The sequence below is a fragment of the Thalassophryne amazonica genome, chromosome 2 (assembly GCF_902500255.1).
Source record: "Thalassophryne amazonica chromosome 2, fThaAma1.1, whole genome shotgun sequence".
Taxonomy (NCBI): Eukaryota; Metazoa; Chordata; class Actinopteri; order Batrachoidiformes; family Batrachoididae; genus Thalassophryne; species Thalassophryne amazonica.
Window position 1 is genome coordinate 140487072 of NC_047104.1, and position 16356 is coordinate 140503427.

Consider the following 16356-nt stretch of genomic DNA (forward strand, 5'->3'; position numbering starts at 1 on the left):
CTCATCAGTCCACAAAATATTCCTCACTTTCTCTTTAGGCCAGTTGATGTGTTCTTTGGCAAATTGTAACCTCTTCTGCATGTCTTTTATTTAACAGAGGGACTTTGCGGGGGATTCTTGCAAATAAATTAGCTTCACACAGGCATCTTCTAACTGTCACAGCACTTACAGGTAACTCCAGACTGTCTTTGATCATCCTGGAGCTGATCAATGGGTGAGCCTTTGCCATTCTGGTTATTCTTCAATCCATTTTGATGGTTGTTTTCCATTTTCTTCCACAAATCTCTTCTTTTTTTTTTTTCTTTGTCCATTTTAAAGCATTGGAGATCATTGTAGATGAACAGCCTATAATTTTTTGCGCCTGCGTATAAGTTTTCCCCTCTCAAATCAACTTTTTAATCAAACTATGCTGTTCTTCTGAACAATGTCCTGAACGTCCCATTTTCAGGACATTAATACTAGAAGGACATACTACGTTAATGCAACATTTACGTATGCTGTAAATGTATAACTGATTTTCCCTCACATCAGACAAAACGTCCCACCCCATCATAATGTATTTCATTTAAAAACCCCTCTCATGTACCCGACAGAGTAGTCTGGACGTGTCCAGTAACAGAGGTACGACATGAACTTCATCACTGATGATCGCCCATTTGAGGAAAGTGGGATTAAAAGCACAGCCATTTGTTTTTGTCAAACCGTGCTCAGACATGGGACCTAAATGAGGCAGGGCGTAATTCAAGGCCGGAGATTATTAACAAGATGCTGCTTGTTGCCTGAACTGTCATATGCTGTTAAGTTCCACACACACATCCCTGGGTGTGACAAACCAAACCGCTTTACATCAGAACCCTCTGCTTGGCTGCGAACCCTCTCCGTGATGTGCACCTGCTGAATGACACAGACCGCAAAGGGCTGTGATTTGTCATTTTTACATTTTCATTCCTTCCTCTCCTGTCATATTTTAATTTTTTCTGCAGTGCGTCCAACGACTACATTTCAATCATTTATCAAACATTTAATTGTCAGTGTAATGGGATGTGCTTAATCTGGGGGATTTTTTTTTTTTGCTTTTGTTTTTTGTATCTTAATAGTGTAGGAATACTTGTTAGTGATTTTGGATTTACACGTTTAGTAAGCTTGTAAAATGTTCTGAAACTGTTTAAACACTTCTGGGGTACTGAGTTTTACTTTTAGTCGAAAAACTTGAAAATATTATGTCATAAGGCTGTAACTTAGCAAAATGAGACGAGATAGGGTTCCAGTTGGGTTTCTGTAGGTGAGCACCTAAAATCAACAAACTGTATAGTTGTCTGTAGCTCAGCCCTTTCTGTTCCATTAATAATAATAATAAAAAAGGCTTCCATTTTATTTACTTTTACATTTTGTTTTGGTTTACAAACCCAAACTTATGTCATTTTGTAATTTGGATATGCCTGTCTAACAAGGTTAATTTCTGTTTAATATTAAATTCATAAGTCAGGTTCTCATGTAGTTTCCAGCTCAAGGAGAACTGGAGAAGAAATCCAGATTGGTTTCACATTCTCCAAAGAGAACCAATTTTGCAATTTGATTGATCTAGTTCTATTCTCCATATTCTATATAGTAATAATACTAAATGTTTTTATATAGTGCTTTAACAAAATACAAAGTGCTTCACAACAATAAAGACTGGTGTTGAAATTGTTGGAAGCACATTACCATGTTTGGTTTGATTCTGTGTTCTTTGCACTATTGCATAGCAACATTCCAATTTCCCCACAATAATCATCATTAAAGTTTGATCTTATCTTAACACTTCTCTTTGAGGCAGCGTAATGAACATTAAGCATTCACTCAGCTCCTTGACAAGTGTTGTTCAAGCTTTGCCTAGGTTCATTATTGGAGCAAACTGGGTCACCTTTTAATTTGAATAAGCTCCTGATTTGTAATCAGAAAATCAGATAATTGAATAATTGGAACAAAATGTTGTTTGTATGTGAAGATACCGTCCAGTCTCCGGTTGAACAAATAATCTTTACACAGACATAATTCAGACTGGCCTTTTTGGTTTACATGCAGTGGGCCAACAAGTGTTGCACTGAATGGCATGCAGTGCATTAAGCTTTTAATTGCCCACTACATCTTTCAGTTTTGTGTTTATATATATATATATATATATATATATATATATATATATATATGTGTGTGTATATATAAGTTTCTGTCCAGTCATGGTGCATTGGGAAGTGTTTTAACACCTCAGCTGCCATAAAGATGGGAAATAAGACAGAGGGGGTGTAGAAAAGGACACAAGTCTGTCAGCTATTTGAATTCTCAAATCCTGTGTTCACAGCCATGTTGCTATGAAACAAGAGCTACGCTGTAATTAAACTGCCTTCTGTTGTCTCTTAATTGTTAGTAATTTGGATGTAGTGTTTTGAAGTTCTGTTGCTTAGTAAGCTAGAGTTTGCTAGAAGAAATTGAAGCTGCATGTGATTACATGCACTTTGAGGGTACCATCTTCTTCAGCTGCAGGTGCATTTAGAGCATGTCTGTTTTGCTATCCAAGTGGTGCAAGCTAGGGTGCGAGGTGCAAAGGGGTTGGATAAAATCACCTAATTAGTCATGGGTATAGTGTGTGCATAACATAAAATAAGCCAATAGACTCACTTGTTGTTCCCTCTAAGACAGATCGCACCAGGTATGCAGCACTCTGGTATTAACAAAGCACATGCACAGCAGAGGTTTGTAGTGAGTTAATGGATCAGTGCAAACCTGTTAGAGTGCCCCAGTGGACAGTCACCACTAAAGCTCCCTTGTTGCAGTTAGTTGAAATTTTCCATGAGTGATTACATTCCTTTAATGGTTGGTTTTATACCCCTCACAAAAATGTAGTCACATATTATATGAAGATGTGCATAAAGAAAAATAATTCTGGTCCAACATCGCGAAGGGGAAATTATTAGACGTGTGATTGATCATTATTGTGTTGTATATTCACCTCATAGGTGCAACTCCTCCTAAACTGCTTTATGGATTTCAATGAAACTCTGCACAGTGGTAGCACAACATATGAAGATGTGCATGAAGGAAACAACTGGACTTGTTGGTGTGTGTGTTTTATTATTTTAGTACAACATGCTTGTTAATTACACCTGCAGAGTTTGAATATTTAGTTCAGGTATTTCATAACAAAAAAATTTTCTACCACTGACGGAAAATGCATGCAAGCACCAAGTGAGGGTGTTATTTTGTGAGCGTGATCACAGATGTGTAACTGGGTTTTGATTTGGAAATTGTATGTAAAGATGGATGGATATGGAGTTTGAGCAAGTAGGCTTTTATTGAAACAACTGTTACTTTGGAGAAGAGTTGATTGCCTTATCTGAAACGTGTATGAATGAGACTTATTTTTGAAGTGGTCCAACCTCAGGAGTTAAATCAATTTTTTAAATGCAGATTATAATTAATTTGTCAGCAGAGAGGTACGTGGTAGTTGGTTTTGCCCACGGACTCTTAAATATGCATTGTAGTATGAAAGGAGTTGCACTAGAGGTTTGTCTTTAGTTAAATCTATGTGCTGAATGTTAAATATGAAAATTAATTTTTCTCCTGAATTTTGGACATTTCAAACCCCTGTCATAACACTGTACAAGAGTTGAACAATATTCATAACTATGGATGTCCCGATCCGATCGCGTGATCGGAAATCCGGTCCGATCACGTGGTTTCAGACTTGATCGAAATCGGACATTGCATCCCGACCAGGAATCCGATATAGATTTTTTTTTTTTTCCTCATTATTTTGATCAGCGCTATATAATGGGCCTTTCACGAGTCGGAAGCATCAGAGGCGTCAAGAATCGGTCTAAAAAGCATTATTTTCAATGAGACGCGTTGCTTTTTAGAGGCGTCAGAAGCGTCGCGTCAAAAGCCGAGCTAAAGCAACACTTGACGGGAGCGCGCATTGCCACTTGTCGGCAGGCTGACACGGTCAAAGTTCAACCCAATCTTTTTATTTTTCTTTATTTATTTATTTATTATTGAACAAAAGAAGAAACGTAAGTTCAACCCAATCCAACTTTCGACGCTCTGAGCTATGACGTAGCTTCGCGCTGTCCAATAGGAACGACGTGTCGGGCCAAAAACGGAAGACTAGTAGCAGAAACCACTGATCTGTACAAAACAGAAACGTGTCACAGGACTGCTCATTTATAGAGCAGTGTTCTGAAGAAAAATCCTTGGAAATGTTTTTTGTTGTTGTTTGTTACCTCAAAATTTCTGATTACTGTTTTAAAAAAAGTTTAGAACACTTGCAGTTAAAATAGCTAAATCAATAAAAGGTTCTTTAGAAACCTTTCTTTTGTAAATTAAAACCAGCTGTTTTTTCAGATTAGATAATTTCTTGTTTAACATGAGGAACCTTGGACATATATTTTTAGACAAATAAAATAACGTGGAAATTTGTACATTTTTTAAGTCTGGTAGATTATTACTTGATTGTTCAAGCTCCCTCAAGGAGAAGTGCATTGTTTAAGTGATAAATAATAAAATAAGGCGATTAAAATGAAAGTATTATATATTTAGCATTTGTTCATTGTTCATTCAGTTTTTTAAAGTATCGGATCGGGACTCTGTATCGGCACATACTCAAAATCAGATGGCTCAGAATCGGATCGGGGCCAAAACACCTGATCGAGACATCCCTACTTCATAACCCAGCTGTGAGGCATCTTGCTGGAAAAAAGCTCATATGTCAGATGTCCACCCTGCATTGATTATAATGTCAAAAAATAAAGTGGAAATGTCAAAAAATAAAGTGGAAGTGTTTCATGAAATAAACTCTTTATTCTGACAGGTGATCATCAATAGCACCATCACGCCCAACATGACATTTACCAAGACATCACAGAAGTTCGGTCAGTGGGCAGACAGCCGGGCCAACACCGTGTTCGGACTGGGTTTTGCTTCAGAACAACAACTCTCTAAGGTAAGAGAAGAAAAAAAAAAAGTCTTCATCTTAATGGGAAACATTTTTTTTTCACCCATGATTCAGCAGAGTCGAAATGTCATTTTGTTATGCTGTCATTTTGATACACTTGAAATATACAGAGAGAATATGCACACTGATAGTGCCCTTTTGAGGTTTATGTGAATTGAGTTAAGATGAGTTTTAAAGTATAGACAGTTTAACCTCTGATTTTCAGGTCCTCTTTATTCACTAGCACAGACTGTGCTTGTTCATATCTTTGACATTGTGGTGTCTGATCCAGCTTCAGGATATGCCTTTAGCTTCTCCAAACTGAAAGATTATAGCATGTGTTGTGGATAAATTATCTTTATCTTTTTCACTTTTTGTGCATGTTTTTAGTTTGCCGAGAAGTTCCAGGAGGTAAAAGAAGCAGCCAAGATGGCAAGAGACAAATCTCAAGAGAAAGTGGAGGCACTAACTAATCATTCACAGGTAAAACTTAACTTCAAAATTTAACTTCAACATCTCTACTGTCTCACCTACAGTCTCTACACTAAGAAAATTGGTACCACTGAATTAGGTTTTGTTTGGGTTCTGGAAAGTATTTGACTATTTTTGAAAGCACGTTCATAACATTTTCTTCAGACCCAAAAATCCTTAAAACAGGTGACACTCATCTTGAATGAAAGGTGCAGAAAGGATTATTGTGCACACCACGAAGGAATAGTCAGTAAGTGTGCCAAGACTGGTCTTCTTTATCAGCCACATGTGAAAGAATCATGTGCACCTGCTGGACACTGGGAGCATATGCGTACATGTGGTGAGCATGATCACATATGCTGATACCATCTGTGTTGGCATTTTTACCTGTGCCAATGAAGTTGAAGGAGGTTGTATTTTCGCTCCTGTTTGTTGGTGAACGGTTTGGAGCCCACAATTTGTCATATTCCATTATGAAATTTTTACTGAAGATTCATATCCTGTTGGGCAAGAACTGATTCAGTTTTCAAAGACAGGAAAAATCTTGGAAAATTGGAAAAATCCCTATCTTTAACTTTAAGATCCGATTTCGTTCATATTTCAGAGCATTGTGAAGGATGGTATCCTTTATCGTCTGACAAAGTTTGATCCAGATTACAGATTTTGTGGCCGTTTAAATTTAACTTTGAAAAGCCCATTTGGTGTAAATTTACATTATATTTCAGTCAATGGTGCCTAAATCACACTTGTATTTCTGTTATGGATTTACCAACATCACCATGGATGGAGGTTCCAATTTTATGCCTGTTTGTCTGCATTCTTTCCTGTATTAATTGCACCTGTTTGAACTTGTTGCCTGTATAAACGACACTTATCCACACACTCAATCACACTGGAACCTATCCACCATGATAAAGACCAAAGAGCTGTCTAAGAACACCAGGGACAAAATTGTAGAACTGCACAAGACTGGGATGGGCTACAGGACAATAGGCAGTAGCTTGATGAGAAGGCAACAACTGTTGGTGTATATTAGAAAATGGAAGAAACACAAGATGACTGTCAATCTTCCTTGGTCTGGGGCTCCATGCAAGATCTCGCCTCGTGGGTAAGGATGATTCTGAGAAAGCCCAGAACTGCGCGGGAGGACCTGGTCAATGACTTGAAGAGAGCTGGGACCACAGTCGCAAAGACTGCATTAGTAACACACTACGCCGTCATTGTTTAAAATCTTGTAGGACATGCAAGGTCCCCCTGCTCGAGCCAGCAGACCTGTTTGAAGTTCGCCAATGACCATCTGGATGATCCAGAGGAGGCATCGGAGAAGGTCATGTGGTCAGATGAGACGAAAATAGAGCTTTTTGGTATCAACTCTACTCGCTTGTTTGGAGGATGAGAACAATCCCAAGAACACAGTCCCAACCGTGAAGCATGGTGGTGGAAACATCATTTTTGGGTGTGCTTTTCTGCAAAGGGGACAGGACAACTGCACCATATTGAATGGAGGATGGATGGAGCCATGTATCATGAGATTTTGGCAAACAACCTCCCCCTCTCAGTAAGAACACTGAAGATGGGCTGTGGCTGGGTCTTCCAGCATCAAGGTCCTGGAGTGGCCTAGCCAGTCTCAAGACCTGAACTCAATAGAAAATCTTTGGAGGGATCTGCAACTCGAAACCTGAAAGATCTGGAGAAGATCTGTATGGAGGAGTGGACCAAAATCCTTGCTGCAGTGTGCAAACTTGGTCAAGAAGTACAGAAAACATCTGACCTCTGTAATTGCAAACAAAGGTTTCTGTACCAAATATTAAGGTCTGTTTTTCTATTGTGTTAAATACTTGTTTCATGCAATAAAACACAAATTAATTACTTAAAAATCATAGTATGATTTTCTGATTTTTTTTTTTTTTTTTTTTTTTTAAGATTCTGTCTCACAGTTGAAGTGTACCTATGATAATTACAGACCTCTCCATTCTTTGTAGGTTTGAAAACTTGCAAAATCGACAGCAGATCAAATACTTATTTGCCTCACTGTATATACCGTTTTCTTCCCCATTATTAATTTGAATGTAACAGCTGCATGGGTCTCCTGCTGAATGAAAGCTGCCTTTTTCAAGTATCAAGTCAGGTAAACTAGCATTATGCTGCATTCATAACCTGCTGTGTAATGTTTTAAATGAGAGGGCGGCAGAAAACACAGTCACCACTGGCTGTGAAAGCAGCAGCTGTGCGTTAGATAAAAAATATTAGTCTTTATCGCCCAGTGGCCAAAGGCCCGAAGGGGGATTATGTCATGGTGATGTCTGTTTGTCTGTCGGTCGGTCTGTCCCTCCCATAAAGGATATGTGTTCTGAAATCAAATTCTCTCACATTTTTAGGAGGAATTTCGTGAAACTTGGTACAAGTCCTTGTTATAGGTTGCTAATACGCGTATTGTCATATTGTTCGAGTTGGGCCCATTTTACCAGAGTTATGGACCTTGATGCTTGACTCTGTCATTTTCATGCTTGGCTGCCTGCATTCTGAAATCAACTCATATTTTGGATGAATTTTGTGAAAATTGGTACAAGTCCTTGAATTGTTATCAGAATGTAGCAAGCACTTGTATCAAAGCAGCATTTGCCAGCAGGGGGATATTGTGCATCTCACAACACTCTTGTTCTGCTTGCTGTAGTGTCAAGGACAAAGCATATGTTGATTTATAACAGCAGAAGACAGACAGCGAGACTTTTTTATTCGACACTTGATTATATAGCAAATGAACAATAAATTCACTGAGATTTCAGCATTAAGTGAAAGTAGTTTATCAGCTTGTAATTACTCGGTGGGCAGTAGCAGCCAGTGGCTATGACGTTAAGGTAAGCAGTTAACTGATCTGTTGTCTTAAAAGGTTTGGCATTTAGTGATGTACAAATGTGATGTTTACCTCTGCATGAAAACACTCCATACAACTGGACACTTTTAATGCCATTTTTGCCTGTTCAGTGGTGACAGGAAGCGGTATTTAATGGCCCATCCAATAACATTAATGAGCTGGTTAGCCCAGTATAGTGTTTCTGAATCTGAAGTAACAGTGTGTTGATTAAATTACTTTTTGCCCCAAATGAAAAGATGATCCCCCAAAACCAAGCATAAAAATGAAATGTTGAACTTCTTCTGGTCGTTGCTTAAAACATTTTTAAGCAATTGACAGAGACAGAGCGCCAATGCGCAGACCGAATGGTCCCCATTAAAAATTGGTCCACCCTGCCTTCACTGCGCATGCGTCAGCAGTATTTCACAGACTATCGTCTTATTACTGCTTACAACTGCACTCCAGTCTTCATCTATCTCAGAGACAGATATCTGAAGCTTTTGTTCAACAATCATTTCCGCATAAATTCAGCATTATTTCATAATAAAAGATGGAGGAACCGATCAGAGCGCCGCAGCCATGACGAGCTGCTCCTGCTGCGTTCACTGCCATCCATCCATCCATCCATTTTCTTCCGCTTTATCCGGAGTTGGGTCGCGGGGGCAGCAGCTCAAGCAAAGCTGCCCAGACCTCCCGATCCACACACACCCCCCCCAGCTCCTCCGGGGGAACCCCAAGGCGTTCCCAAGCTAGCCGAGAGATGTAGTCCCTCCAGCGTGTCCTGGGTGTTCCCCGGGGCCTCCTCCCAGTGGGACGTGCCCGGAACACCTCTCCAGCGAGGCGTCCAGGGGACATCCGGAAAAGATGCCCGAGCCACCTCAACTGACTCCTTTCGACGTGGAGGAGCAGCGGCTCGACTAACGGAGGTGCGTTCACTGCACCTCCGTTATTTCAGAGCGTCACTGATCGCCTTGTTTCTGCATAAAAGGCCTTGTTTCTGCATAAAACTGACTTTAGAATGATTTAAGAGGTTTTACGTTGTCATCTGATGGTTAATAATCCCATTATTCCCTTTGACCAATTTGGGTGAAGAGCCTCCGTCTCAGACGAGCTGCTGAGTTCTGAAATGATGCATGCGCAGTAGAGGCAGGGCGACCAATTTTTAGGGGGGGGCAATTCGGTCTGCATCACCGGTTTTAAGATAACACCGTGAAAAATGCTAAAATCCTGCTGTATCTTTTAAATTAAGGAAATTGTCTCTAACACTGCAACATTACCATCACAAATCATCTGCTGGTGCTGTCATTCTAATGACCACAACTATAGCTTTTCTACCACCAGCATGGGAATGCAGTATTGGACCTAATTTTTTTTTTAACTTTTTTTTTTTTAATCACTCCTAAACATGCTCGTTATACACATTAAATAATTACAAACCATGTCATGTATGCACCCAGTCATAGATTTTGTAAAATATATAAAATCTATACAATTCCAGTGCGGTGTTATAAACCTTCACCACACTTTGCAACATACAAATTCGAAATGACTGTGTTTAAGAGAACTGGCAGACAAACCAAAGCTCCAATAAATAACAACAATTTCACATTTTCCAAGTTGTGACACATTGTATTTCTGTTAGTAAGCACATCGGAGGTGTGCGTAGCAGCCCATGGCTGGCAAGGCCGACTGTGCTCTCTGCCACCACTGAGTCCAGATGGCATGAATCAGGCTTTGCTTACACATACAGAAAGCTGTTGAGCCATATGACATGATAAATTCTGGCTTTTGCCTGTGTGTTTTAAATTTATTTTAACATCTCCTGTGTCATCACTGACATACTTAGGGTGTTTACTGCATTTCACAAATAGAACCCCAGAGCCCCTTCATGATCTTTATGATCCAAATTGATATTTTTTTACCCCATTAGATCTCTGCAAAACTGTAAATATTATGTGATTATCCTCAAAAAACTAATGGATGGAAAGAAATGCTATTTTATTTACTGCTGTTAAACCTGTCATTTGTCCTCTGCCAGGAGTCTGGACGTGATACCCCCTCTGCCAACCAAGCATCCAGCATTAATGGGACAGATGATGAGAAAATCTCCCATGTGGGTCCAGAAGCTGCCTTGCTGAAGACTGAGAATGAACACCTCAGGAGTGCCATGGAACACAGGTGAGGCTTAATTTCTGTGAAATATATTTTTACCTCATAAAAGTAATTATTCTTTTTTTATTTTATTTTCAATTTAATCAGCTACTTGTACAGTTGATTAATCATGTCAGCCATTTATCAAGTTCAAATTTCAGTCTTGCGCTGATTCTCCAGGGTGAGCAGTTGGACTACTGCCATTTTGTCACTGTAAATTAATATCTCAGTGTTTCCAACATTATTCATGTTCTGGGATGTTGTGGTAGCAACTCAAAAATCTTTTTTTTTCTTTATTTTAAAAACTACATTTTTAATGACAATAACATACAGTAAAATGTTAATGGAAATGAGTCCTAAAACAAATGCATTCAGTGAATTTTATCAAGTCTTGCTAAACCAGTTGGTGGATTTCAGTTAACTTCATACACTGGTAGTGCACAATAGGAAGATCAATCAATCAATCAATTAGTTTTATTTATATAGCGCCAAATCACAACAAACAGTTGCCCCAAGGCGCTTTATATTGTAAGGCAAGGCCATACAAGATGGGCATGAAGAAAAATAATTATGGTCTGATGTGTTCAAGGAGCGCTAATTGGACTTTAGTTTTAATTACCTGCACTAGTACTGGCAATGGCAAACATTTCTAGAGTGAGTGAGTAAATCCATCCCAGCCAGGTTGTGTAGACAATAACTCAATAGCAATCCAGAATGGAGTTATGACTTCAAGACTTTTACATTTTACATATCTTCGGCTGCAATTATGACAAGTTAGGTTATTATACATACAGTTGTATGTAAAAGTTTGGGCACCCCTGATGATGTCCATGATTTTCCTTTATAAATCATTGGTTGTTTGGATCAGCAATTTCAGATAAATATATCATATAGGAGACAAACACAGTGACATTTGAGAAGTGAAATGAAGTTTATAGAATTTACAGAAAGTGTGCAATAATTCTTTAAGCAAAATTAGGAAGGTGCATAAATTTGAGCACCCCAACAGAAAAAAATACATCAATATTTAGTAGATCCTCCTTTAACAGAAATAACAGCTCCAAACGCTTCCTATAGCTTCCAATGAGAGTCTGGATTCTGGTTGAAGGTATTTTGGACCATTCTTCTTTACAAAACATCATTTGTTGGTTTCCAAGCATGGACGGCCCGCTTAAAATCAGACCACAGATTTTCAATAATATTCAGGTCTGGGGACTGAGATGGCCATTCCAGAACGTTGTACTTGTTCCTCTGCATGAATGCCTTAGTAGAGTTTGAGCAGTGTTTAGGGCCGTTGTCTTGTTGAAAGATCCAGCCCCGGCGCAACTTCAACTTTGTCACTGATTCATGAACATTGTTCTCAAGAATTTGCTGATATTGACTGGAATCCATGTGACCCTCAGCTTTAACAAGATTCCCTGTACCTGCACTGGCCACAGAGCCACACAGCATGATGGAATCACCTCCAAATTTTACTGTAGGTAGCAAGTGTCTTTCTTGGAATGCTGTGTTCTTTTTCAGCCATGCATACCGCTCCTTGTTATGTCCAAATAACTCAGTTTTAGTTTCATCAGTCCACAGCACCTGATTCCAAAATGAAGCTGGCTTGTCCAAATGTGCTTTAGCATACCTCAAGCGACTGTTTGTGGCGTGTACACAAAAAAGGCTTTCTCTGCATTACAGTATCATACAGCATCTCTTTGTGCAAAGTGCGCTGTATAGTTGAACGATGCACAGAGACACTATCTGCAGCAAGATCATGTTGTAGGTCTTTGGAGCAGGTCTGTGGGTTGACTATGACTGCTCTCACCAGCCTTCGCTTCAGCTTATCTGAGATTTTTCTTGTCCTGCCAATTCGAGCCTTAACTAGTACTGTGCCTGCGGTCTTCTATTTCCTCACAGTGGAAACTGACAGCTGAAATCTCTGAGATAGCTTTTTATATCCTTCCCCTAAACCATGATGTTGAACAATCTTTGTTTTCAGGTCATTTGAGAGGTGTTTAGGGGCTCCCATGTTGCCACTCATTAGAAGAGATGCAAAGAGGGGAATCATTTGCAAATAGCCACCTTAAATACCCTTTCTTGTGATTGGATTCACCTGTGTAAGGAGGTCAAGGGTCAAAGAGCTTACCAAACCAATTTTGTGTTCCAATAATTAGTGCTAGATGTATTCAAATCAATAAAATGACAAGGGTGCCCAAATTTATGCACCTGCCTAATTTCACTTCTCAAATATCAGTGTGTTTGTTTGCTATGTGATATATTTAACTGAACTTTCTGATCCAGACAACCAATGCATATTTGTACATCTGTAAATAATATTTGAGAGAGAGAGAGAGAGAGAGAGAGAGAGAGAGAGAGAGAGAGAGAGAGAGAGAGAGAGAGAGAATAGGCAACTTACATATCTGTGATGGCACCATCACTGCAGAAAGGTACATCCAGGTTTTGGAGCAACACATGCTGCCATCCAAGCAACATCTTTTTCAGGGACGTCCCTGCTTATTTCACCAAGACAATGCCAAGCCACATTCTGCACGTGTTACAACAGCATGGCTTCGTAGTAAAAGAGTGCAGGTACTAGACTGGTCTGCCTGCAGTCCAGACCTGTCAACCATTGGAAATGTGTGGCACATTATGAAGCGCAAAATATGACAACGAAGACCCCGTACTGTTGAACAACTGAAGTCGTACATCAAGCAAGAATGGGAAAGAATTCCACCTACAAAGCTTCTACAATTAGTGTCCTCAATTCCCAAACGCTTATTGAGTGTTGTTAGAAGGAAAAGTGATGTAATACAGTGGTAAACATACCAATGTCCCAGTTTTTATGAAATGTGTTGCAGGCATCCATTTCAAAATGAGCAAATATTTGCACAGAAACAAAGTTTATCAATTTGAACATTAAATATCTTGTGTTTGTGGTGTATTCAGTTGAATATAGGTTGAAGAGGATTTGCAAACCACTGTATTCTAATTTTTAATTTACATTTTACACAACGTCCCAACTTCATTGGAATTGGGATTGTATATGCATATGATGAGTCTTTCTGTTTTAGATTACTCTTGATGGTGTAAAATATATAATATATACCCAAACTAATTGTATGTGATCAGATTGCCTCTGGAGTCACACATTTGTGTTCAGCTAAAAATCCTTATAATAGCCTTTATTTCCATACACACAAATACTTTGTGTACACTGCACATTCTATTCCAAATCTAGACAAGAAGACGTTTTTTTTCAAAATTTACTTTACAGAAAGAGAAGGAAAAACAATATTAAGCTGTTTAAAAAAAAAAGTGTCTGCATTTTTTTTTTCTGTGACACTTATTACACCCATACAGATGGCCATTATTTAAAGACAAAGGCAGCAAATGTTCCACATGCTGGTTCTAGTGCATTTCTCTCTGAAAATGGGTCTGAAATGGGTCATTCCAGACATTGTTCAGAAGAACAGCATAATTTGATTAAAAAGTTGATTGGAGAGGGGAAAACATATGAAGGAGTTCAGAAAATGATAGGCTGGGGGTCTGTTTTAGGCCCCCTTGGGCACATTTTCCGGCATTTTTGGATTACTTTTCACTGCTGTGCTGATGATACTCAGTTATACATGCTGATAACTGCTGGTAATCTCATCCTTAGAAGATTGCCTTGCATCAGTGAGAAGCTGGATGTCTAGCAACTTCCTACTTTTAAACTCTGATAAGACTGAAATGATGGTTCTTGGGCCAGTGAGACATCTGCATCAATTTGACCAGCTAACGCTTAGCCTAGGCTTGTGTGTCATACATCACACTGACAGAGTGAGGAACCTTGGGGTAATTTTTGATCCTACATTGTCCTTTGACCTCCACATTAGAGATATTACGAGGACTGCTTTCTTCTGTTGGCTTCGTCAAATCAGGACCTTCAGCGTTCACTGGGGTGGTTTGCAGCCGAGTGTGAAGCGTCCGGGATGAAAATCAGCACCTCCAAATCTGAGGCCATGGTTCTTGACCGGAAAAAGGTGCTTTGCCCTCTTCAGGTCGGTGGAGTGTCCTTGCCTCAAGTGGAGGAGTTTAAGTATCTCGGGGTCTTGTTCATGAGTGGGGGACGGATGGAGCGTGAGATCGATAGACAGATCGGTGTAGCATCTGCAGTGATGCGGTCGCTGTATTGGAGAGCTGAGTAGGGGGGCAAAGCTCTCGATTTACCGATCGATCTAAGTTCCGATCCTCACCTATGGTCATGAGATTTGGCTCATGACCGAAAGAACGAGATTGCGAGTACAAGCGGCCGAGATGAGTTTCCTCCGCAGGGTGGCTGGGCGCTCCCTTAGAGATAGGGTGAGGAGCTTGGTCACTCAGGAGGAGCTCGGAGTCGAGCCGCTGCTCCTCCACGTCGAAAGGAGTCAGTTGAGGTGGCTCGGGGAAGACCCAGGACACGCTGGAGGAGAAGACCCAGGACACACTACATCTCTTGGCTGGCTTGGGAACGCCTTTGGGTTCCCCCGGAGGAGCTGGGGGAGGTGTGTGTGGATCGGGAGGTCTGGGCGGCTTTGCTTGAGCTGCTGCCCCCGCGACCCAACTCCGGATAAAGTGGAAGAAAATGGATGGATGGATGGATGCTTTCTTCCACCTGCAAAATATAGCGAAGATTCGTCCCATTTTGTCTATGGCTGATGCTGAGACCCTGATTCATGCATTTGTCTCTTCTAGGTTGGATTACTGCAGTGTTCCTGTCCCTGTGAGATCAGCTTTTATGGTTCTGCTACTAACCTATAAAATTGTTCACGGACTGGCACCTCCTACTTAGCTGACCTAATTAAACCCTATGTACCGGCCCGGGCTTTGTGTTCTCAGGGTGCAGGACTACTTTGTGCCCTAGGGTGAATAAGAAGTCTGTGGGTCACAGAGCTTTCTCTTATCATGCCCCTGTTCCGTGGAATGATCTCCCTGCGTCAATAAAACAGTCAGATTCTGTAGAGACTTTCAATCCGGACTTAAGAAGCACTTATTTTCCCTTTCATATGGCTAGCATACTGGCATAGTATGTTAATATGCTTTTTACTCTTTTAATTCATTTTATTAGGAAACAGAGCGTGCCGCAGCCTCAACTTTATCTAAATTCTGAGTCTTTTAGTATAGCTTAGGGCAAGTGGCCAGCAATCACCTTAGTATTTCTTAAACGGTAAATGGACTGCATTTATATAGCGCTTTTCCATCTGAATCAGATGCTCAAAGCACTTTACAATTATGCCTCACATTCATCCCAATGTCAGGGTGGTGCCATACAAGGCGCTCACTACACACCGGGAGCAATAGGGGATTAAAGGCCTTGCCCAAGGGCCCTTAATGATTTTCCAGTCAGGTGGGGATTTGAACCCATGATCTTCTGGACTCAAGCCCAACACCTTAGCCACTAGACCATCACCTCCTCATTTCTTTTGTTTTTCTTGTTGCTTAATGCTGACAAATTATACAGTACTTGTTGTCTTTCTGATGCCTGATTCTGTTTTTTTCTCTCTGTGTTTAAGGGGTGGCTTCATCCAGGGATGTGTGTGGTGTCTGTTTCTGAAGCCCTCCTGTTCTGTGCACGGGCACCATTTCCTGTGTATTCGTTTTGTAACAAGCAGACCAGACCCAAGGGTCACCCCTTTGGGTCTGGTCTACTTGCGGTTTCTGCTTCAGAGGGAGTTTTTCCTTGGCACTGTTGCCTGTGTGCTTGCTCTGGGGGTTGGTAGGGTTGGACCTTACTTGTGTGAAGCACCTTGAAGCAACTTTGTTGTGATTTGGCGCTATATAAATGAAAATTAATTGAAATTAAAATTGATATTGCCTTACATATGCTGAAGAGGAAATGCCCTTGAAATGGGTGTTTCAACAACACAACAACCTCAAACATAAAAGCAAGCAAGCAAGCAGCATCTTGGTT

At 40.2% G+C, this 16356-nt stretch overlaps 1 protein-coding gene across 3 annotated transcripts in view; it reads left to right on the forward strand.

Moving 5' to 3' along the window:
* Positions 1-16356, forward strand: part of homer2 (homer scaffold protein 2) — a 153879-nt gene that overhangs the window by 101360 nt on the left and 36163 nt on the right. For 2 of the 3 annotated variants that reach the window (XM_034194850.1, XM_034194845.1), the window contains 3 exons: positions 4844-4975; positions 5357-5449; positions 10330-10470. In XM_034194850.1, coding sequence (XP_034050741.1) covers positions 4844-4975; positions 5357-5449; positions 10330-10470 — 366 coding nt within the window. The remainder of the gene's footprint in view (positions 1-4843; positions 4976-5356; positions 5450-10329; positions 10471-16356) is intronic. The other variant, XM_034194859.1, reaches the window with a different exon arrangement.